Genomic DNA, 24,289 nt, shown 5'->3' on the forward strand with positions numbered 1-24,289 from the left:
AAAAAAAAAAAACTTTAGCATTTTATAGAATTTAAGCTAGCGGACTATTTCTATTTAAGTTAGCCAATTGTTCTTTAGTTGTACATAAAACCTCATTTTTTAAAAAATTATACCGTTTGAGGCTCAGCTCAGGTATTTTAATTTTTCATGTTCCTTATCCGATTACTCGATTATTCGAACTAACTAGTCCATCGATTAATCGACTACTAAAATATTCGATAGCTGCAGCCCTAATGACAGGCAATGAGTTAAGGACAAGACCGACTAGGAGAGACTGAGGGAGGAGTGATGAGAATGTCGTCCCCAGGAGGAAATTGAGGGTGGGTTTAGGTGGAAGAGATTGGGTGCGGGTGATGATGGGGGAGATAGAGTTGTAAATCTCATATAGCCTCAAGTCCTCCCTCAAACTCCATGTCAGTGTCATCTTCAGGCAAGCCAACAGCTACTCTGCAATCGGTACCCCGACTCTTTTCCCTTTACCCCCTTGGGGTAACTCTTTAGTGTCACTTCAGGCAACCAGTAAGTTCCTCTCTCTCCTTTATTTTCCCTGCCTGTGCACTCTGGTTTGAACAGTGCTGAATGCAATTTTGCTATTGAGTGTTTCAAGGCGTTCACTTCATGAAGTCAGTCATCAGGAATGTTCACTTTTGTACTTTTTATCACCGATGTTGCTGCCAAATGACGTGGAACATGCTGAACTTTTTGCCGACACGGTCGACACGCTTCATGTTGTCCTTTTAGCACTTCTTCAAGTTATCTTCCCAAGCGAGAACAAGAAACGTCAGGAAATGTCAAACCGTCGTTTGCAAAGTGTCCGATAAAGACGGCTGCGTTCTGAGTGCTCGGTTAAAAGCGGGCCGGCGTGTTTAATAAATTCCCCCGTGCCCTCCGGAATGAAATGCTTTCAGAATGGGGGTCCTGAATGTTCCACCGGGGTCACATTTTTGAGGAGCTTTAAGAGTCCTGGTCGTCCACGATAGGCCAACCAGGACTCTCGGGTAGCGTGCGCACAGCTGATAAGTGGTTTTAATGTCACACTCTTCCTCATCCTCACTTCTTCACCCCCTCTGCACAGATCATGGCTTTGCTCCGGCTCTGGACCGCGGGGCTTATTCTGGCCGTCGTAGCCTGGTCCGTCTCGCCCGGTGTTACCGAGGAGTCTGGATCGGCGAGGAAGCAACGAGTTGCTGAGGAGATTGTGAGGAAGGAGAGCCATCCTGTCGTGTCACGGAAAAAGAGGGAGTGGATCTGGAACTCGCTCTATGTGGAAGAGGAAAAACCGGCACCCATTCCTTACAAGATTGGGCAGGTGAACCAGAAATGATAGGAAGCAGAGATACTAATAGACCACCATTATTGCAAGAATTATAGTCTAAGTTGCAAAAAGCATTTAACAAAAACTATATGGAATCCAAGAAGAAGCTAATCAATATTAGTGCACCTTGGCCAGGTCAGATGTTATAATTTCATCGAATTCTGCCAAACTTAGAAGAAGGGCTTCACATGGAAAAAGAAAATACTCCTATGAATTTGGCGTTGATTGATTCAAGACTCTAAAAAATATATTTTGTTCCCTACAGGGTTTGTTCGGAACGTTTTTGAGTGGCATAAAAAATGGATAGAAAAACTGTGTTTATTTTTGTTTTTCTAACATTGCATGACTCATACAAACAAAATTCAAGGATATACAGTGTTATCACAAAAGTGAATATACCCCTCGCATTTCTGCAGATATTTAAGTATATCTTTTCATGGGACAACAGTGACAAAATGACACTTTGACACAATGAAAAGTAGTTTGTGTGCATCTTATATAATAAAGTTAATTTATTTTCCCCTAAAAATAACTCAAAATATAGCCATTAATATCCAAACCCCTGGCAACACAAGTCAGTACACTGCATAGAAACTACATACATCCCTAAATGTCCAAACTGAGTACTGCTTGTCATTTTCCCTCCAATTTTCCCTGTCAGGTAACTCCTTACAGGAGTGCTGTCAGCATTGCTGCAGAGATTGAAGAGATAGGGGGTCAGCCCGTTAGTGCTCCGATCATACCCCGCACTCTACATCAAATTGGTGTGCATGGCTGTCACCCCAGGAGGAAGCCTCTTCTAAAGACGGTACACAAGAAAGCCCGCAAACAGTTTGCTGAAGACATGTCAACAAAGCACATGGATTACTGGAACCATGTCCTATGGTCTGATGAGACGGGCGGGCTTTCTTGTGTACCGTCTTCAGAAAAGGCTTCCTCCTGGGGTGACAGCCATGCACACCAATTTGATGTAGAGTGTGGCGTATGATCTGAGCACTAACAGGCTGACTCCCCACCTCTTCAATCTCTGCAGAAATGCTGACAGCGCTCCTGTAACGAGTCACATGACATTTTGAAGGGAAAACGACCAGCAGTACTCAATTTGGACATTTAGGGATGTACGTAGTTTCTATGCGGTGTACTCACTATTGTTGCCAGGGGTTTAGATATTAATGGCTATATTTTGAGTTATTTTGAGGGGAAAATAGAATAACTCTATTATGTAAGCTGCACACAGACTACTTTTCATTGTGTCAAAGTGTCATTCTGTCTTGTCCCATGAAAAGATATACTTAAATATCTGCAGAAATGCAAGGGGTGTACTCATGATACACTGTATTCTACTACTTTTTAAAATTAGTAGATCAGTACGAAAAGTACAACAGATTCACTGAAATATCCTTTTTTTAATTAACCAAATTTAGTATTTGTGTTTCAGATAGAAAAAAAAGATTCCCATAAATATAGCTTAATTCATAGCGTAAAATGTTTTTTTTTCTCCTATTGAGTTTGGAGAGTGATTTGTTTTTATAACACTCGGTTCCCCTTTTTTTTTTCTAGCTTAAGTCCAGTCAAAAAGTGGAGGTGAAGCGGTTTAAAATCGAGGGAGAGGGCGCCGACAGCATCTTCACAGTGGACCACAAAGGCGATCTGTTTGTCAGCAAATCTCTGGACCGTGAGGAGAAGAGCGCGTACCACCTGACCGCCAGGATGTACGACGGCAACAACAAACTCATAGAAGACTCGGGCGACTTTGTGGTCCAGGTGACTGACATCAACGACAACAGCCCAGTCTTCCCCAGAACATACAACGGATCTATCATGGAGAGGTCCACTATAGGTATGTCCAATTACAGTCTACTACTATGACCACTATTAAGAATACATTGGTTTTATGTCACATTGGAAAGTATTTGGAAGAGAATAATGAGGAAAAAGGAGTAAAATATTTAAAACAAATCTAAAAATGATGGAATGTCACACAAAATAAGGTCAAATTTTACGGATTAAGGTGTCATCTTTTAAGAATTGGATTTTATAGGGAATAAAATGTTGCATTCTATCAACAACGCTGATTTTTTTCAAAAATAAGTCTAAAAAATGATTAAAAATTCAACATTTTATGTGACTACATTGCATGACTAAAGTATTTTTAAATTGCAAGATGTAAAAAATTTCGATTTAAAATATTTATTCATTCATTCTTCATTTTCCGAGCCGTTTATCCTCACGAGGGTCACATGCGTTGTGACACTTTATTAGGTACACCCAGAACAATAGAGGCTGTGTAAAGCAATGGGTGGGCAAAGTATGGATCCATCTTTAACATGGCACACAGAGCATTTACATTCACTCATTGGCTGCCATTGACAGTGATAGACGCCCAGTGATTGCTGCAAGCCCACCCAGTTCAAACTCATCTACTTTACACGCACAGGTTTCAGTTCATCAAACAAATTTTAATATCACTCACAGACAAACCAACACTGCGGTTTGTGGTGTAACCATTCCTGAAATTGGGTAATACAAAATTTAAAATTGTATATTAATCCATTGTAAATAGATCAATAAGCAATCTCACATGCACTGTATAAGTTTTACATTTCATTAATTCATTTTCCAAGCTGTTTATCCTCACGAGGGTCACCGGGGTGCTGGAGCCAATCCCAGCCAACTTTGAGTAGTAGGCGGGGTACACCCTGAATCGGTTGACAGTTCATCGCGGGGCACAAGGAGACGAACAACCAGTTGCGCACACACTCATACCTAGGGACAACTTGGAGTTTTCGATCAGCCTACCATGCATGTTTTTGCAAGGGCGTAGGTTTGCATAGGGACGGTGGGGACATAACACTACCAACTTTTCAGGATGCTGAAATTATCCCCACAAATTTTTAAGCAACCTTATTTGCATTATGACTTCACTTATACAGGTCATTTAGATTGTCTTCCTATATTTTGTAAGGATGGAATTGATCCTACCGTTATTAAGTAAATTTCAGTACTTTCATTATGTTCAGACATAAATTGACCCCTTTTCACCCGCTGAATGTGCCAGTCCATTTTTTCCCTCACACGCACATTTGATTGGCTCATGACTTGACCCTCCATACACACACACGCATTCACAGCCCGACAGAAATACAACATGCCACCTCCTCCGCTCCCTTCGAAGACGAGGGATATTAGAATGTAGAAGTAATGTAAAAAAAAAAAAACGTCAATATTGTGGAGGTGGGGAACACACCACTAATTTTGCATCTGCTACAGTGCTTCAAGCCAATTTTACTCTTAGATTTCTTGACATAAGAGAAAAAGCTAGCTGAAAATAAGATTAACAGACTTATTTTAAGCAAAACGTTTGTATATTCAATCTTAAAAGAAGAACTTGCTTGTCACAAATGTTCTTAATGCAAGAATAATGTTCCAAACATTATTTGAAAGCAATTTTTTCTTGATTTAGGTGAAAAATGACTTTTAGATGTATGGGCTCAATACGAATAAATAGTAATATTTACTTAAAGTACGTGGAAGAATCTGACGCATTAATCTGTTAACTAGCCTTTAACACTAAAAACAAGATGGGAGAAAATTATTTGACTAGATTTAACAAAAAATATCAGATTAAGACATTATAAATTTGCAGCGTGAAATTTAGTATAGGTCAATACAGATTTATTTTGCATTAATCATTTAGCCTATCAATTAATAAGGTTCATATTGGTGAGAAGTGTAGCCCTGACCCCCATTCACCAAATATGTTTGGTCTTATCAATGTCCCGTCCACAGCAAAAAGTGTACATGCATGTTATGGTGTTATATCGTCCCTACCAATATTGAGACCAAACCTACACCCTTGTGTTTTTGAGATGTAGTGGTGGAAACCAGAGTACCTGGAGAAAACTCACGCAGGCAAGGGTAGAACATGCAAACTCAACACAGGAAGGCCGCAGCCTGGATTGAATCCTTGATCTCAGAACTGTGAGGCGAACGTGCTAACCACTCTGCCACCATGCCGCCCAATTTAAATTATATCGAATTTATTACAGTGACATTAGTCTGGGAGTCAGCAACTTGCGGCTCTAGAACCGTATGCGGCTCTTTAGCACTGCCCTAGTGGCTCCCTGGAGTTTTTTCAAAGATTCTTGGAAATGGAGAAAGATCGGGCAGGGAAATATATTTTTTGTTTTAACATGGTTTCTGTAGGGGGACAAACATGACACATACATTCTTCCAATTCATCAATATTGTAATGAAGTTAAACAGCATCGTACAACAGAGTAGTCATGTGGTGCATCATTCTCTAGTATATAGGATGCATTGCAGGGAAAATAAACATTTAATCACGAAGGCTCATTATGTATTTGTAGCCAACTTAGTCATTTTGATTGTAGCTAATCTAGCTAATATAGATACATAAAGCGTGTGTTGTCTTGATTATAAGGCTTATATAAGACTTTTATTACACTCAGGTGTCCTGAAGTTCCGCTCTGAGACCCCCAATTTAGCCCAATTTCAAAATGGTCCGATATGCATGTGGGATACATCATTGGAAAGCTTAAAATCTCAATTTTTGGGGGGGAAGAAAAATTTAGAAGAGGAGGGCATTTTTATTATTTTTTTAAAATGTTTTTTTAAACATCAAAATCCTATCTGGAGGTGAGAGCACGCGAGAGCAGAATTACAGACACCATGACTTTAATGAGATATTATCGCGTACTTACCTGATTTCGATCCAAAAACTCCATGTAGCATGTATCACTGAGTGTCAGGCCAAAGCTGGATTTTATTGGGATTTTATGGGTGAAACATGGTTGTATAGCAAGGGTCGCGATGCATAAATCGCAGATATCAAGGAGTGGTCGAGATTTTCTTTTCATATATTTACCCTTTTAAACGTTTTTTTTTTTTTTTTTTTCAATTTTTCTTTGTTTGGATCAATTATTTATCATCTAACATCGGAGAAAATGCGACAGTAACAAAACAAAATACAGTTACGCGATAGTTATGAAGTAGATATCCGTGACTTTTTTACAGACGCCATTTTTTTCATCGTGACATAATTTGTTTAAAAGTTTGAAATATGCGAGTGAATAAATTTTTAAAGTGTTTTTTTTTTTTTTTTTAACGAAATATTAGACATCAATTAATGATTCTAAGCTAAAAATGACATTTTGAATAATAAATATAATTTATTACCTTTGTTTTATGGCTGGGTTGAAACAAAAGCAGTTGCGCGACGTCTGTAAACGGGGGTTTCCAGGGTAACACGGACAAATTAAAAATAGTTCGGGGGCTTAATGTGCCATGAATCTGCTATGGCAGCATATAGACATATTGTTCTATCTAACACAACAGTTGTTTTGGCTTAAAATACAGCAGTTTATTTTAAAGAGGCGTGCAAGAGCAGAAACTGCTTTTTCAGTCTTGTCTGTGTTTTCCCCCATATATGTATTTTTGTCCAATGTGGCTCTTTCAACATTTTGGGTTGCTGATCCCTGCATTAGTCCTTGAGTCATATGTCAAGGTCTGAACGTAATGTGTTATATCTGGGAGACAAATATGTAATAGTCAATTCTAACAAATCCAAAATAGCACATGGATTATGTTCACTTTGTCAAGAAAGTTATTTTTTTCTTCTTTTGAAAGAAGTTGCTGCTTTTAGAGCAATATTTGGAGCATTTTATCAATTTGCCTCTACAGGAACTAAAGTGATTGAGGTGAGGGCAACGGATGCTGACGACCCCACCACCGCCAACGGCGAGCTACGCTACTCCCTGACGCCTGACGGTGACCTGTCTGCCTTTGAAATCGACAGCATATCAGGTTTTCATTTTTAGCTCCTTTCGTCTTTGTCAAGTACAACAAACTTGTTAACGAATGATCGTGTGTGTCCAGGTATGATTAGTTGCAAAGTGGGCACTCTGGATCGTGAGACGAGAAGTCAGTACGTGGTGGTGGTGCGGGCTCAGGACATGAGAGGAATGGCGTCAGGCAGCACGGCCACCACCTCCGTCACCATCAGCGTCGCGGACATAAACGACAACATCGCTTCTTTCACTAGACGTAAGGAAGATAATGCAAAACGCATTCCAGTGGAAAAAGTTAACATTTTTGGGAAGAAACCAAAAGTCAAATAAACTACATTTAAAGATATTTTTTTTCTTTAAAAAACCGTTGAAGATTTTTCAGCCATTATGTACGAAAAAGTAATACAGTACTTCAATCTCTAATACAAATATTTTCCTTAAACATACACAGAATTTATAATTGAAAGGGATTATTTTAATCATGATCATACTGTGCCATATAGAAACTTTTTCCTTAAAGAAATATTACTTGAATGTTGTAATATTTCAAATATTTAGTTTTAATTGAACAACTTTTACTTTACAATAATGTTATTTGATACTGTTTTATATTTACAAATTTATGACTGTAATCTTGTAAAATTACAATTTATAAAAGTACTATATTACAATACTAAGCTATACTTTAAATAACTATTTTTTCCCTGAAAAGGAAAAACTACTTAAAACCTGTAATACTGTATTCTTACTTAAAAAATATATATTTTTTTTAAAGTCTTGAATCGTATGTAAACGTGAATGAATCTAGAATGTGAATTTTTTCAATAATGGTACACAAAAATGTGACTAAAGGGAGTCAAATTTGAAATGAGTTATAAGTTTTTGGCAAGCACTTTTCTCAGATCACAGCTCAAGTAAAGACCATGTATTGACCATGAGATTCTGAAATCTGCGTTGCAACATAGCTCTGGTCTTGTGTACAGTGGGGCAAATAAGTATTTAGTCAACCACTAATTGTGCAAGTTCTCCCACTTGAAAATATTAGAGAGGCCTGTAATTGTCAACATGGTTAAACCTCAAACATGAGAGACAGAATGTTAAAAAAAAAAAAAAACTGAAAATCACATTGTTTGATTTTTAAAGAATTTATTTGCAAATCATGGTGAAAAATAAGTATTTGGTCAAAAGTTCATCTCAATACTTTGTTATGTACCCTTTGTTGGCAATAACGGAGGCCAAATGTTTTCTGTAAGTCTTCACAAGCTTTTCACACACTGTTGCTGGTATTTTGGACCATTCCTTCATGCAGATCTCCTCTAGAGCAGTGATGTTTTGGGGCTGTCGTTGGGCAACACGGACTTTCAACTCCCTCCTCACCCCGTTGCGTCAAAATGATAAGAAGAACGTGGAGGAAAAATCCCAGAACCACACGGGGGGACCTAGTGAATGACCTACAGAGAGCTGGGACCACAGTAACAAAGGCTACTATAAGTAACACAATGCGCCGCCAGGGACTCAAATCCTGCACTGCCAGATGTGTCCCCCTGCTGAAGAAAGTACACGTCCAGGCCTGTCTGCGGTTCGCTAGAGAGCATTTGGATGATCCAGAAGAGGACTGGGAGAATGTGTTATGATCAGATGAAACCAAAATAGAACTTTTTGGTAGAAACACGGGTTCTCGTGATTGGAGGAGAAAGAATACTGAATTGCACCATACCCACTGTGAAGCATGGGGGTGGAAACATCATGGCTGTTTTTCTGCAAAGGGACCAGGACGACTGATCTGTGTAAAGGAAAGAATGAATGGGGCCATGTATTGAGAGATTTTGAGTGAAAATCTCCTTCCATCAGCAAGGGCATTGAAGATGAGACGTGGCTGAGTCTTTCAGCATGACAATGATCCCAAACACACAGCCAGGGCAACAAAGGAGTGGCTTCGTAAGAAGCATTTCAAGGTCCTGGAGTGGCCTAGCCAGTCTCCAGATCTGAACCCCATAGAAAATCTGCGGAGGGAGTTGAAAGTCCGTGTTGCCTAACGACAGCCCCAACACATCACTGCTCTAGAGGAGATCTGCATGGAGGAATGGGCCAAAATACCAGCAAAAGTGTGTGAAAAGCTTGTGAAGAGTTACAGAAAATGTTTGGCCGCCGTTATTGCCAACAAAGGGTACATAACAAAGTATTGACATGAACTTTTGGTATAGACCAAATACTTATTTTCCACCATGATGTGCAAATTAATTCTTTAAAAAAATCCAACAATGTGATTTTCTGTTTTTTTTCCCACATTCTGTCTCTCATGGTTGAGGTTTACCCATGTTGGCAATTACAGGCCTCTCTAATATTTTCAAGTGGGAGAACTTGCACAATTAGTGGTTGACTAAATACTTATTTGCCCCACTGTACTTTAGGGAAATAAAATGCTGAGAGGAGTGCAGCACTTTAAAAGCAAACAGAATTATAATCGTCTTTACAATCGCTCTAGTAGTTTCTCCTTCAAACAAATACTATTTTAATAATTATTCTCTACTATGTTGATATCATTTTCATATTGAAAAATCAGTACAGTACTTGATATTTTTGTAATATCATTTTTTTCCCTTAAAAGTTCTTCTTTCCATGTGAGAATGCAACTTTATTCTTGTCGTCTCGTCGTATTTAGGTTTGAGAATAAAACAACGGCTAACAGACCTTCTGGGAACAAAATAATTGCTCATTTTTGTGCATTTATATAAAGCAAACACTTCTGAATTATAAATACACGTTGTGGCAATTCACTTCAGTTAAGTAGTGACTAATGTTCCTTTTGCTCCATAGGCATGTACGAGTTGCAGGTTCCTGAGAACCACAAGCTGAACTCGCGGATCGGCACTCTGGAACTTGAAGATCGCGATCAGATCCAAAACAAGGAGCCCATCTTCTCCCTGCCCCTCGACAACAAAATGTTCTATGTTGAGATCGGGCCCAGCAAGGACGGCAACCTTATGCTCAGACAAGTAAATTAACTTTAAATGCAAATTGAACTTCATTTAACTCAAGTCATTAAAGTGGATGGACATTCTTTCAAATGGTAGCGGCAGTGAATGAACACTGTCAGCTCTCGCAGTAAATACCGTATTGGCCCGAATATAAGACGGCCCCCTCTTTTTCAAGACTCAAGTTTGAAAAAAGACTTTTTGAACACCAAATTAATTTTTAGACAGAAAATAATTACAGTACATCCGAAACAAATGATTATAACAATATTATTAAGAGAAAAAGCATGTTATTTTGCCTCATTCAATTCTTAATATCTGAACACTTAAATATGTAAACTAAAGTGCAATCACATTCGTAAATGAATGGCTTCTGGTTTTTGAAATGTAAATAAACCAATCTGTGATAAACAACAAAATTGCAATAACTGCATTAACCGTCAAAGTGAAGTCTAACTGTAACTGTAGTCTTGAAACAAATCTGAATAAGGAAAAACACTGGAATAAAATAATGCAAACTTGTTAAACTAAAAAGAGTAGCTGAGATCTGTCATGACAGAACATCGCTTCAATGATATCTGGCGCCATCTAGTGTCATGAATGGGAAGAGTAGCTGAGATCTGTCATGACAGAACATCGCTTCAATGATATCTGGCGCCATCTAGCGTCGTGAATGGGTATAATGTCCAGACCGCGAATATAAGACGACCCCCTCTTTTTCAGTGTTATTTCAATGCAAAAAAACACCGTCTTATATTTCGGGCCAATACGGTAATAATATGGATGTCCATCACCATCAGTAGCAGTGAATGAGTTAAATAGAGCTGAACTTCACTAAGTCTGTGATTCGCTCACGTACCACTAGAGGGAGCCAAGTTTAACAACCGAAGTTATTCTCCACATTTTCGGGCAAGGGTGATTGTCTGCTATTTTTGTTTTTGCTCCGGACTCCCCCATGAACAGTGAGGATCGACTATGTTCCAGCTGCACCATTTTGCGTTTTGAAGTGACATTTAAGCGTCTTTTTATCCTCGGCTGACTCCGGGCACATAAATAGAACGCGGCATGGGCGCGTTACAAAACATCCGAGAGCAAAAAAGAACATAAGCAGCCGAGGCAAAAGGCACACTTTTAAATGCCCTCGCACACATTTACACGGGCGCTTTGATAAATAACAATGTGCACCATTGCCGGTCTGCTGAGTGGAGATATTTCACGCTCGCGAGGTTTCAGATAAAGTATTTAAGAGACATCACAGAGCACCAAATGTATTCCAACAGCGTGGAAAGGGAAGCGCCGTCCTCCGGCTCCATGGCCCGTATAGTCGGCCGTGGCCCGCACGCTCGTTAAAGGTTTATACCGGCTGCTTTCGGAAGGCCTCGTTAGCAGGAATAATCCAGTTAGCGGCACGGTCCCGTCTACCTGTCCACAGATAAAAACACGCAAATGTTAACTGTAAGCTGGCTTTAAAACCAACAGGAACAGGAATGGGGGTGGAGGGATTCTGCTGCTTAATGTGTATGTTTGTTGACATCAAAGTTGGAGTGCAACACAAGCATGGAAGTAATACATTTGGAAAAGTTAACGGTATGGAAAAAAAGTATTGGGACACATTCAAGCGACTGCATATACAGCTTTCATTTTGTGACATTATTACTTTTTTTAATCCCCAAAACACTGCTTGGAATGTATGACGGCTTTTAGAATGAAAAAAATATAGCGCAATTTAAATCTGATAATGCTTTTTTGTTGAAATTTTACCAAAATCTCAAGAAATATTTACTTTAATCTCATACTGTATGTTTTATATTGTAATATTGCAACTTTTAAACCCAGATTCCAAGATCTGAATCGTGTATTATTGAGATTTCAAATATTAATAAAAAAGTTTTGGGTTTTTTAAATTCAAGAATGCATTTTAATTCCTGTTGTAATATTACATTACTCCCAAATTAAATCAACATTAATCTTGTAATGTTACAATCTGAATTCTTTAGGGGGAAAAAAAAACTCTTAAATCTTTTTTTTTTATTTTTTTTTATTTATTTTTATATGGGGGAAGAAAAGATGGAGAGAGAGAGAGAGAGAGAGAGACAGAAGAAGCACAAACAACAACAGGAAATACATTAAACGTCTACTCTAACCAACTACGAATATGTTGGTGCTATCGTTAGCTAGTTGTATTTCAGTTGACACCATGTGGGGGCCTGATAACCAAGGAAAGGGGGGGGGGGGTCTGAGAGATAAATGATTGGGAGGGGTGAAGTGTACATAAATCAGCCATGTGGTCTAGAACCCAGTATTTGTGTGAATCCCTTGTGAGTGCGAGTATGTTAGCATCCTATTCTATGCTGGCTAATCGCTAATCCTGACACTGAGTTTTTCTATTTGAATGTGTCTAATTTCACCTAGACACGCGTGAGTCCCATCTAACATGATCGTCCCACAGACGAGTGGAGGCACGTTAATCTTAATTTTGACATTTTTGTTTTCTAAAATGCAACTTTAATCTTGATTCTTAAAAACATTTGTTTTTTCAAAACTCAAAACTTACCACTTATAATATTATAAGACTTGCTGGGGAAAAAAAATTATGAATATCTTTTCTTCTTAAAGAAACACCACTTTAACCTGGTAATAGTTGATTTTCTTCCACAACATTTCTTTTAATGTTATAGATCATTTGTTTCCTGAAAAAAACATTATTATTATTGTATTTATTTATTTTTTTTACTTTTAATTATGTCTTTTTGTTGCATGTTTTGACATTTTCTTGTGTTACGCTTATTTCCAGCCACTGGACTACGAGACAAGAAAGAGCTATACATTTAGCGTGCAGGTGAGGGAGAACCTGAGAAACTTGCGCTTTCCCGCCGACAACGTGGCCACTGCCGTCACCACAGCACAGGTAAAATATGACAATTTCCATTTGAACTGGGAGGGTCGGAAATGAATGATCAAATCGCCGTGCCATTGTCGGCTATGATCCTCAGTCCTATTTGAATGGGAGGGGCTGGCAGCTCAATAGCAGGTTTTCCAAATCACAAATAAAATTGTGAAAAAGTGTTCATTTAATAATTCATGACTGAAATAGTGCGTATCTGCATCCACAAATGCAGGTGAACGTTAAAGTGTTGGATGTGGATGAACCACCGGTGTTTTTGCAACCGACGTACACTTTCAAAGTGCCTGAAGAAAGACTGGTCAACAACATCGGCACCGTTAGCGCCAGAGATCCCGACAAAGCCGCCAAGAGTATCCGGTAAAAACCTATTGAGACACAAGTATCAACTACATAACTGTGTTGTTTTTTTTAAACCAATCGACAATGTGGGTGAAAATAAGTTGTCAGGAAAATGAGTTAATGCTCTGTGTTTACCCTCAGGTACTCCATTTTAGACAAGGATTGTCCAATCGCTATCAATCCGATCACAGGGCAGATGTCCACCCTGAGGACTCTGGACCGCGAGCTGGAGGCCACGCACATGTTCCAAGTTACAGCCCAAGAGGAGCCAAGCGGTGTGTCATACACACCCCCCACACACACACACACACCCTATTTGGCACACATACACACTTTTATGAATTCAAAACAGATCCTCACAGGCAAATGGAAGCCATGTGTCGGATAACATGCACTCAGGGAGGGAGCTACAGAGGCCAAACTCACAGTTTCTCTCGCATGTGTTGGAAACTCAGCATGTCGTCTATTACCGAGGAAAAAAAAAAAGAAGCACCAGACACCTTGCCAACGCACCTGGCCGAGACTCAGCACGAGCAGAAAATCACATTACGGCGTCTCTTTGTTCGTCTGTAGCCTCCTGAAGCAAAGTCTGTATTTTTAGACGGGCAGCCAACAGCATCCAAAGATCTATTTTAGTGGTTTGTCATCATGTTTAGGGAGCACAATGGTCCCCCGAGCCCCGCTCGACAGGGTCTCCAATATAGTGAACCGCATGCAGCGAGGCACTAAAGATAGTCGCTACATTAAATGACAGACATTAAAGAGGCAACGAACGACGCGTCTGCTTTCAAGTGACAAACAAACAGCTCGCAAATAGACACCCTTTTGTCCGTTGGCCTTAATCAGCAAAGCCATTGACAGCAACATTTGTGCAAAGCTTTGGTATGGATAAAAGTCAAATTAAAACTGCCAGCAGTGATGAATGTGCCCTTAGCACAACCATAAAAAATGGGATGTGCGCCAGATGAAGGACTCGAAATCTTTGCAATCAGACAAAATCAGATGAAAAATTTCTAACCAATCCGCACAGTTCCCATTTTGTTTTGTTTTTTAAAGTATGACTTATTCAAACTTTTTTTTTTGTCAGTATACTCCTGTTTTCAAGTTGTAAAGACAATCTTTTTTTTTCAGAGATTTTCAGAAGATTCTTAACTCATTGGCTACCGTTGACAGCAATAGACACTCAGTCCAACTGAACTGGGAGCCACCTGTAGTTCAAGCGCATCAGATGTCTATCATCGTCAATGGCACTGAAACCTAATTACCGTATATAAGACGGCCCTGATTATAAGACAACCCCCTCTTTTTCAAGACTCAAGTTTGAAAAAAAGACTTTTTGAACACCAAATTAATTTTTAGACAGAAAATAATTACAGTTCATCCGAAACAAATGATTATAACAACATATTTGAGAGAAAAATCATGTTATTTTGCCTCATTCAAATCTTAATATCTGAACATTTAAATATGTAAACTAAAGTGCAATCATATTCGTAAATGAATGGCTTCTGGTTTTTGAAATGTAAATAAACCAATCTATTGTGATAAAACAACAAAATTGCAATAACTGCATTAACCATCAAAGTGAAGTCTAACTGTAACTGTAGTCTTGAAACAAATCTGAATAAGTAAAAACATTGCAATAAAATAATGAGAGTAGCTGAGATCTATCATGACAGAACATCGCTTCAATGATAACTGGCGCCATCTATCGTCGTGAATGGGTATACTGTCAAGACCGTAAATATAAGACGACCCCCTCTTTTTCAGGTCTATTTCAATGCAAAAAACACTCTTATATTCGGACCAATATAGTATTAGGGATGTACCGAAAGCAAATTCTTGGCCGAAACCCAATATTGGAAACATCTGGCCGAAAAAACGAAAACTGAAAGGCCGAAAAAATAGACATGCATGTAATTGTTTTTTTTGTTTTTTTTTTCATTAAAAAAAAAAAATAATTATTTTTCGATTACTGAGAAAATGGAAACCGGCAAACATCAGGGGACATTCAAATTAGAGAGGACACCAGTACCCCTGTGACCCCCCCCTTAAAACTGCCACTGGGAGGTTCGGTTCCATGCTTCAGTGAGTGCTGGCATCATCATAGCATTTTGTTCGGTGGACGTAGACACACACGTCGTGGCAAATTTAGGACACACAAAAATGGGTCTCACGCCATTGCTAAGCTAAATGAGATCTCGATGTACATTTGTGTAGAACTGTTAAAAACAACAATACAAAACGATACCGTTCTCGCCGAAACTATAGTAAAGCTCTTTACAAGGCTATTGTAATCACTCCTACTCCTTAAAAGAACACTTGATGTTTTCTTGTGCAACTAGTGGAATCGATCGAGAGACAAGCGAGTGGGCCGAGTCCTAGCGGCGACCAAGCCCAGCGAAGTCAATCCCAGCCGGATTAAACGGCAACTGGCAGAGGAGGTGTGGAAGGCGCAAAAAAAGTGACAAAACTAGGAAGTGGTCGTGCTATAAACATAATGTACTAAACCACAGCAAATGTAAATTTATTCATTTAAATATTACTTTAATCAAGCGAAATGTATACAAATAAACTACTAAATATTAATGCATGGGCTCAAATGTACTTTACTCGATGTGACACGGGACACCATTGGAAAGAAACTTCCAGAAGCATGTAGATGCGATAAAGCGGATTTATTTTATTTTTCTTCATTTAGTAATTTCTATATTTCTTTGATACCTCAAAAGACTTCCACACCGCAAATATTTTTGCTGTGAGCCAGTAGTGTTAGCGCGTTGTGTTTTGGTGACGTCTTCACAAGAGGACTAAGGTTCTTCACACTTTTCACGGGTAAACTTTCAGCCTGCAAATTTACCTATTTCGGCCAAATGTTTTCGGCGCTGAATTTTCAGTCATATCTTTACTAATTATACATGGCAAGAAATTACTGTTAAAAGGATCAAGACAAATTTGGGGTAAAAATGCAATACAATTAATATTATCAAAATAGTTGCTGATTTATTTGATAATTTGATTACCGTATTTTTCAGACTACAAGTCGCACCTGAGTATAAGTCGCACCAGCCATAAAAAGTCCAACGAAGAGGAAAAAAAACATATATAAGTCGCACCGGAGAATAAGTCGCATTTTTGGGGGAAATTTACTTGATAAAATCCAACACATAGAATAGATATGTCATCTTGAAAGACAATTTAAAATAAAAATACAATAGAGAACAACATGCGGAATAAGTTTACAGTATGATGTTACACGAATGAACAACGAAATGCGAACATGGCCGGTATGTTAACGTGACACAGCTATTAAGAGTTATTCAGATAAGTATAGCATAAAGAACTTGCTAACAAGTTTACCAAACCATCAGTGTCACTCCAAAACACCAAAATAACATGTGAAATGATATCATAATGTGTTAATAATTTACCACATAAGTCGCTCCAGAGTATAAGTCGCACCCCCAGCCAAACTATGAAAAAAACTGTGACTTATAGTCCGAAAAATACAGTAGTTGTTGATTGATCAACACGGCCCTAGCCTACGCAAATCATCTGTCTACCGTACATGGTTCAATTTAGGCAGCAAATATACAAGTTTTTTATGCTTCCACCAAAAAATCACAAGCTCACAAGCAAAAATGTCCTCCTTCTTGTCTTTTCACTGATGTTAGTGAGACATTTTTGCGGGTCTACTCATTGTAGACCTGCCTACCAAATGTCATGTTGCTAAATGGAACAGGCTCCAGGGCTGATTCAGAAAAGACTTAGACTGCAAATTATTTTAAGTCAATAAAACCTTGAACAAAAATGTTGAAAGCCCGTCAAGAAAAATCAATACGAGTGAGTGAAGGCAGCACGACACATCTTGACATCTTTGTATGATCGTGACGGGATTACTTTACGCCGACCGCAGTTGATTTCAAGCAAAGCAACGCCTGCAGGCAGCTCAATGAGAAGCTTGGTGATTGTTTGCTGCTTGATTGCAGGTTTGGAGTCATTTGTCAAAGTCAACATCATCGTGGAGGACGTCAATGACAACAAGCCTGAAATGGACGTGGATGAGATCTTTGTATGCGAGAATGACAACGCCAATACAGTAAGCTACATAATGCTGTCAGAGATAGACATAGGCGGAGATTGACTTTTGGGATAGGGAGGGCACAACATGTTGATGACCCCGAAACGCAGTGTCAGCAATAAAATTAACTTTCAAGAATATTTCTAATAATAAGTTGACAATGAGCGTTTTTTGTTTCCCATCATTTTTGAGAGGAATTCTAAATCTGGCTGCTTTGGCAATACTTTTCGCCAAGATCATTATCCATTGAATATGGTACAACGCTGGTGTCGTGCCAATGTAGTTATTCCTGTCAAAAATTGTATCCCCTGGGCGGAGCCATATGGAGGTAGATCTGTGTCTTTATTATTTAATCAAAAAAAGTTGCTTCACTAAAAAATAAAAAATAAAGTTGCTTCAATCGAAATATATATTTTCAACCAATAAAAAAAGTCGCTTCAATCAAAAAAAAAGTGTTTGAATGCAAAAATAAAATTGAAACTATAGCAACTCAAAAAATGCATGTAGTAATGTTGATTTGTGTTTGGGCCCCATTTTGGCTAGGACATTTTTGTCTTTATTATTCAATCAAAAAATAAGTTGCTTTAAAAAAATATATTTTCAAAAAGAAAAGTCACTTCAATCGAAAAAAAGAAAAATTTCAATCATAGAAAAAGTTCTTGAATGCGAAAAAATATTTGAGATTGAAAACTTTGCATTTGAACACTTAATTTTTCATTGAAAAAGTTTTCTTTGATTAAAGCAATCCGTTTTGTGTTTGGGCCATATTATGGGTAGGACATTTGTGTCTAAATCATTCAATCCCCCAAAAAAGTTGCTTCAATCAAAAAATATATATATATTTTTTTTCAATCAGAAAAAAATCATTTGAAAAATAAGATCGCCCTCCCCTAATTTTTATGCAAAGCAAATGACCGTCTAAGTTGCTAGTCACATTATCTGTTTGAAAAATAATTTTGACCCATCATAAAATTTGTTCATTTCATTCATTTTTGTTGCAGTTTTATCGCTTTACAACTTTTATATATATAGGAAAGTCAATTACATGCAATGGCACTTTTCGGCCACCGCGGGGGGGTTCCCCCCCTTAAAATCCGCTTATGGGGATAGATCATGTTTTAGTGCCATTAACTGCAATGGACATCAAATCCATATGATCTGGGAGGGTTTGCAGCGAATTTTCCAGCCAGACCCAGTTCAAATAGATTGGATGTTTATTTGTACCAAAGGCCGCTAATGAGTTAAATCAGTGGAGCTCACAATTTTTTTTGCTCCAAGATTTACTTTTGATGGAGAAAACCTCTGGCAAACAACCTTTTTTGGGGGGGGCGCCTAGAAAGGTCAGCAGTAATGTATGTTGCGTGCTACGAGCTTGGTGGCTTGGCTGCACTTAGACCCATTGTTTGAGCGTGCACAGTGACCTAAGTATGGGTAAAAAAAAAAAAAATCAGACGTCATTTAACTGTCTGCCATGTGAATCAATCAAGTGAGGGATAGCACCTATCAAGGTCAACAGCAATATTGCACAAAACATGATTAACCCTGAAGGTCCCAAGCCTTTTTTTTTGGGGGGGGGGGGGGGGGGGGTCAACTACAAAGCTTGGCAGCAATATTGCACAACAAAACATAATGAGGATTTTTTTTTCTCCTTGATTTTTTTATTAGCATTATTTTATTTATATAGATTTTTTTAAATACCGTGATCTACTAGTACACACACTTGTGATGAACTTGCAGATAGCGATCGATGTCATGAGCACCCATGAGTTCAATCATTTCAAATCTTTTTCTCCTGGATTTTTACATTTTTGACTGTTTTTTTTTTTTTTACATTTGTACTCTCAGGTTATCGGGACATTGAGGGCCACAGATATGGATGACCAGCCTGCCTCGTTCTCCTTCATGCTGGCTTCTCCAAGCTCCAACTTCTCTATCAGGGACCATGGCAGTAAGTTGTTGTCTTTTTCTAAATGTTCAAATGGAAGTCATGTATGTGGTGAAACATTGGTTCAGGTTGGTTCTGGGGGGGCTTTGAAGTTTGTGTCTGGTGCTAAGTGTTTTCTGGAACTGGAGTGTGTTGTGTAATGTGTGGCAAGGTGTCATTTTTGGACATTTCCTGCAAGTGTCGACAAAATACAAACAACACAAAATGAAGCATGAATGTTCATCAATGCACGATTCGAACCAGGTAAACCCATGACTAAATAGAAAAAAAAACTCAACTGCAATGGTAAATATCCAAAAATGACATTTAGTGTACAGTATGTGTTAATCTTCTCCTTATGTGATAAGTTCGGATCTGTTTCAGATTCAGTATACCTGACAGATGGGCGGTATTACATTGTGAACAATTATAGATCACATGTGGTGTGTGTGACATAGCATAGGTTTGCATTTGAACATCAGATGATAACTAGAAGATATGATTCCTGTATAAATTGTGTGTTAATGTGAAACAGTTGATGTTGAACTGAAATGCTGTGGACTTCATTGAATTGTTAAAATGTAAAGTGTGAGACTTCAAAATATAGCATGAGTTCAATCAAAAAGGAATCTGGAAGCATGTGATAAAATTATAAATGTGGGAATTTTGGTGAAGTGTAATAGTTTCCAAAGTATTCTAAATGAGCACAACAGTTTAAAGAGAAAACAGTTGTTTGTCATGGAATGAGGGAGGAAGGGAAAAATATAAAATACGTATTAAATTACCGTAATTGTCACACTATAAGGCGCACCTAACTACAAGCCTCACTCATCAAATTTGGCACGAAAACGGCATTTGTTCATAGATAAGCTCCACTGAACTATAAGCCGCAGCTATCCTCACTGTATTATGGGATATTTATTTCAAAAGATATTAACCGGTAACACTTTATTTTACAGCGGCATCATTGGACTGTCATATGACCAAATGAACCACCATGAAGCCTTGAACCAATTGGCTGCAAAGCTTAATTGCTTCAAGAAGCTTCATTTGGCCATCACTGCTCCACTGGGGGAGACAGTCAACCTCTGCTACTAACACTGCTGTCGTCCAACATGCCTCCAAGCATGAATTACAGTGCTAGAGATGTAAATAACAATCAAAATTCATTTCCTGTGCAAATTATTTCTTTAGTTACTGTTCCAGTGGTTTCAAGTGTTGCATCGATACCTTTTTTTGGTACCGATACAGATACCTGGCTTTGCAGTATCGGCCGATACCGATACCATTCCGATACCACTGTTTGCAAAAAAATAAATAAAATAAAACAGGGCTGTCAAAATTATCGCGTTAACGCACGGTAATTAATTTTTTTAATTAATCACGTTAAAATATTTGACGCAATTAACGCACATGTCCCGCTCAGACAGTATTCTGCCTTTTGGTAAGTTTTACAGCAAGGTTTTTTGTGCTGTCTAACAGCGAACTCTTGTGGTCGCTTTGCGACATGGTTTATTGCTTTCTTGCCATTTCAATATGGCTGCACGACGTCTCGGGCTGACGCCTACGTGGTAATGTTGTGCTTATATGATGCTTGGACAAGATTTGTCCTTAAGTATGGTTGTTGTAAAGAATGTACATATTATGTTAGTAAGCGAAATGTTATATTTATTTGTATGAGATGCTTTTTGTTTATGTTTAGTGAACCTGTATAGCATGCTAAGCTAACATTGTTGCTAATGCAATGCTTGTGTACTTTTTTTTTGTAGTTTCACTACGGTCTAAAGAGGACAATGGTTTGAGGCCATTTTATTAATAAATCAGATGAAAAAGGAAGAAGTCTGATTATTAAGGCGTCGTTCACTAGCTTTGGAAAAAGTAGACGCTTCGGAGTGAGGACAGCATAGACAGGTTTAAATGACAGTAGAGTAAAATGCCCACTACAGTCCTTATGTACTGTATGTTGAATGTATATATCCATCTTGTGTCTTACCTTTCCATTCCAACAATTTATTTTACAGAATATATATATAATTTACAGAAAAATATGGCATATTTTATAGATGGTTTGAATTGCGATTAATTGCGATTAATTACGATTAATTAATTTTTAAGCTGTAATTAACTCAATTAAAAATTTAAATCGTTTGACAGGCCTAAGATTTACATACATAAATATATATATATATATATATATATATATATATACATATGTATGTATATGTACGTATAAGGGATGCAACGATACAGTTAGGTCACGGTTATTTGCTAACAAGCAAAAATAACAGTGCCATAAACAAGCATTTTAGTGCATAATATTTATGTGCTTACTTCTTACTGATCTGAAGAAATTTTGTATATAAGTGCTGAGAACAATCTTTACTGTTTGTAAAGTGGGGCACACTGTTGATTGCTGCAGCTCTCTTAGCAGCTATATTTACCATATAAGCAAAACATCCTATTTGTGGACCGAGTCCATCTGTAACATGTACTGAATTAACAGTATTTGCTGCATAATCTATAGTCACTGGTATGGATTGATTTGGCCTGCTTAACTTCCATTCAGTCATGGCGGTTTCTAATTCATCAATGTAGTATATGGACAACGCGTCGCTCTGGGCTCACGCAGCTAATGGCATGGGATCTAATGTAGCACATCTAGGTTGCTATTTGATGATATCTAGTGTGTGCGCGCGAGAGTTGGCATGGGATCTACATAGGACATCTAGGTTGCTATTTGATGATATCTAGTGTGCGCGCTGCGCCGCTTGAGTGTTTTCTGGCCACAGAAGTCACTTCTGCTCATTACTGCACAACACCAGCATATGACATTCGACTTTCATAAACAGGACGAGTTTGAAGTACGGCGCTCTTAATTTGCCACTGATTGTTCATCATGAAACCATGAGTTTGCTTAGTCTCCCACGGTCTTAACCTTTCTGATCCCATCGGCGAAACAACAGCGAGCGTTAGCTTACGCATGCTAATCGTTTGTGAATGCCATGTAAATTGAGCAGCGTAACATCGCGGATATGCGTTATAGTGTACATCCTTAATTTTGAAGATAAAGGTGTTAATTTCGTTTGGTAATTTCGAAACAAAGACATACAGATGTCTTACATCGGGATTTTGGGAAGTTAGCTCACGTGGGGAGGACAGTACGTTTGCGTTCAAGTGATGCCAGTAGATGGTATCGGCGCCCTAAATGTTGGTACTCGTCGATACCGATACCACCAATTCGGGCCAGATCGGCGCCCCCTGCCGATACTGGTATCGGTGCAACTTTAATTACTAGTTATGGTATTTGGTAGCACTTGAACAGTGTCGCCATAAGACTGTCATTAGACAATCATAATTATTACATGACACTGTCATGAGCATTAATGAATGCTTATAACAGATGTCATTTATTGTTATCTGGCAAATTATCTCACTTTTGATTGGATGTAAAAGCTCCACCCTGAACATAAATGTAGTGACATAATTTGCCGGATGACACTTAATGACATCTGTCAAAGCATTCATTAATGCCCATGATAGTGTCATGTCCTAATTATGATGGTCTTATAACAGTCTTATGACACCGCTGCCAAACGAAGTGTTACTTATTAACACAAATAAATCAGCAAATTAGCCGCACTGGATTATAAGCCTCAGGATTCAAAATGAAGGAAAAAAGTAGTGTGTTATAGTCAGAAAATTACGGCAGAAAGTTTGAGAAATTTTGAGAACTTTATGGTGACAGGAGTGAAAATGTAAAGAATGTGAGACTTTCACAGTTACAAAGACATGAATGGCAGTTTGAAGTGAGAAAGTGAAAAATGGGGACGATTGTTTGAATGTCTAATTCCATTGATTGGAACGTGTTCTTCTGTATTAACACAATAATTTCAAAACCGATGATGTCATCTGCAAAACTCAAATGGAAATTAAAAATCTCAGCCTGAACATGAATGGCGTTCCTCCCACCATTGTGTTCAGACATGGCTGGCTGTCCAGCTATTTAAGCCAAAGTGTAATACTTGATTCCTGATTGCATCAGATCTCAGTTTTTCGGGCATAAAATGTTTCAAGGTAAAAATAAGTAAAACATCAAAGAGGACCGCAAACAGTAACCAAGTGTTCTCATCAAATGTTAAAGGAGCGTGCAGATGAAAGCCCCAGGTCATCGCACGAGACATTCAGGTGAAGCGTCACCGTTTAATCTGACTCAAACCTGAAATAACATGCCGCACGGCAGAAAGATAAACAGGAAGAGGGTATGGGGGGAGTGGCCTCATCCATTTCCTGCGCGCTGGTGCCCGCGGGGGGCCGACATGCTGCAGTGATGACGGAGAGAAGACAGATGAGGATGATTTAGAGAAAAAGATGAAAGGAAGCCAGGGGGGAAGATGTGGATTATAAGAGATGGCTCGAGGATGACGAATAATAATGACAATGGCGCTAAGCGGACCTCCACTAAGGCTCAACCGCCCTTAAGATGTCCATCTTAAAAAATGTATTTTTTAAAGACAAACGCAGCAGGAACTTAACGACAGCTGGGTTCCTTGAAGATTTTGTTGTTTATGGAACACTTATTTAAGTCCTGTAGTAGACGGTGAAGACTACAAAATAAAGAATGAAGTGGAAAAGGTCAACAGGAAAGAAATTTGGACGTACAGTGGTATGAAAAAGTGTCTGAACCTTTTGGAATTTCACACATTTCTGCATAAAATCACGATCAAATGTGATCTGATCTTTGTCAAAATCACACACATGAAAGTACAGTGTCTGCTTTAACTAAAACCACCCCAACATTTATAGGTTTTCATATTTTAATGAGGATAGCATGCAAACAATGACAGAAGGGGGAAAAAATAAGTAAGTGTACCAAGCAATTGAAACCAATATTTACCAAACATTTTAAGTCAGGTGTGTGCCCAATCACCGATGAGTGATTT

At 38.4% G+C, this 24,289-nt stretch overlaps 1 protein-coding gene and 1 long non-coding RNA gene across 3 annotated transcripts in view; one reads left to right on the forward strand and one right to left on the reverse strand.

Annotated features, from left to right (window-relative positions):
* cdh5 (cadherin 5) overlaps positions 1–24,289 on the forward strand; it is a 68,537-nt gene that overhangs the window by 26,148 nt on the left and 18,100 nt on the right. The window contains exons 1-11 of one of the 2 annotated variants that reach the window (XM_057848746.1): positions 367–519; positions 1,076–1,309; positions 2,876–3,155; positions 7,019–7,141; positions 7,214–7,381; positions 9,943–10,121; positions 12,895–13,008; positions 13,220–13,362; positions 13,486–13,619; positions 17,334–17,443; positions 19,271–19,373. In XM_057848746.1, coding sequence (XP_057704729.1) covers positions 1,079–1,309; positions 2,876–3,155; positions 7,019–7,141; positions 7,214–7,381; positions 9,943–10,121; positions 12,895–13,008; positions 13,220–13,362; positions 13,486–13,619; positions 17,334–17,443; positions 19,271–19,373 — 1,585 coding nt within the window. In that variant the 5' untranslated portion in view covers positions 367–519; positions 1,076–1,078. Of the gene's footprint in view, positions 1–366; positions 520–1,075; positions 1,310–2,875; positions 3,156–7,018; positions 7,142–7,213; positions 7,382–9,942; positions 10,122–12,894; positions 13,009–13,219; positions 13,363–13,485; positions 13,620–17,333; positions 17,444–19,270; positions 19,374–24,289 lie in introns of those variants that run through there. The other variant, XM_057848745.1, reaches the window with a different exon arrangement.
* The window catches only part of LOC130923219 (uncharacterized), an 80,635-nt gene continuing 65,760 nt past the window's right edge, over positions 9,415–24,289 (reverse strand). The window contains exon 5 of the long non-coding RNA XR_009064674.1: positions 9,415–11,522. This is a non-coding gene — a long non-coding RNA (uncharacterized LOC130923219). The remainder of the gene's footprint in view (positions 11,523–24,289) is intronic.

The sequence above is a fragment of the Corythoichthys intestinalis genome, chromosome 10 (genome assembly GCF_030265065.1).
Source record: "Corythoichthys intestinalis isolate RoL2023-P3 chromosome 10, ASM3026506v1, whole genome shotgun sequence".
In the NCBI taxonomy this organism is placed as follows: domain Eukaryota; kingdom Metazoa; phylum Chordata; class Actinopteri; order Syngnathiformes; family Syngnathidae; genus Corythoichthys; species Corythoichthys intestinalis.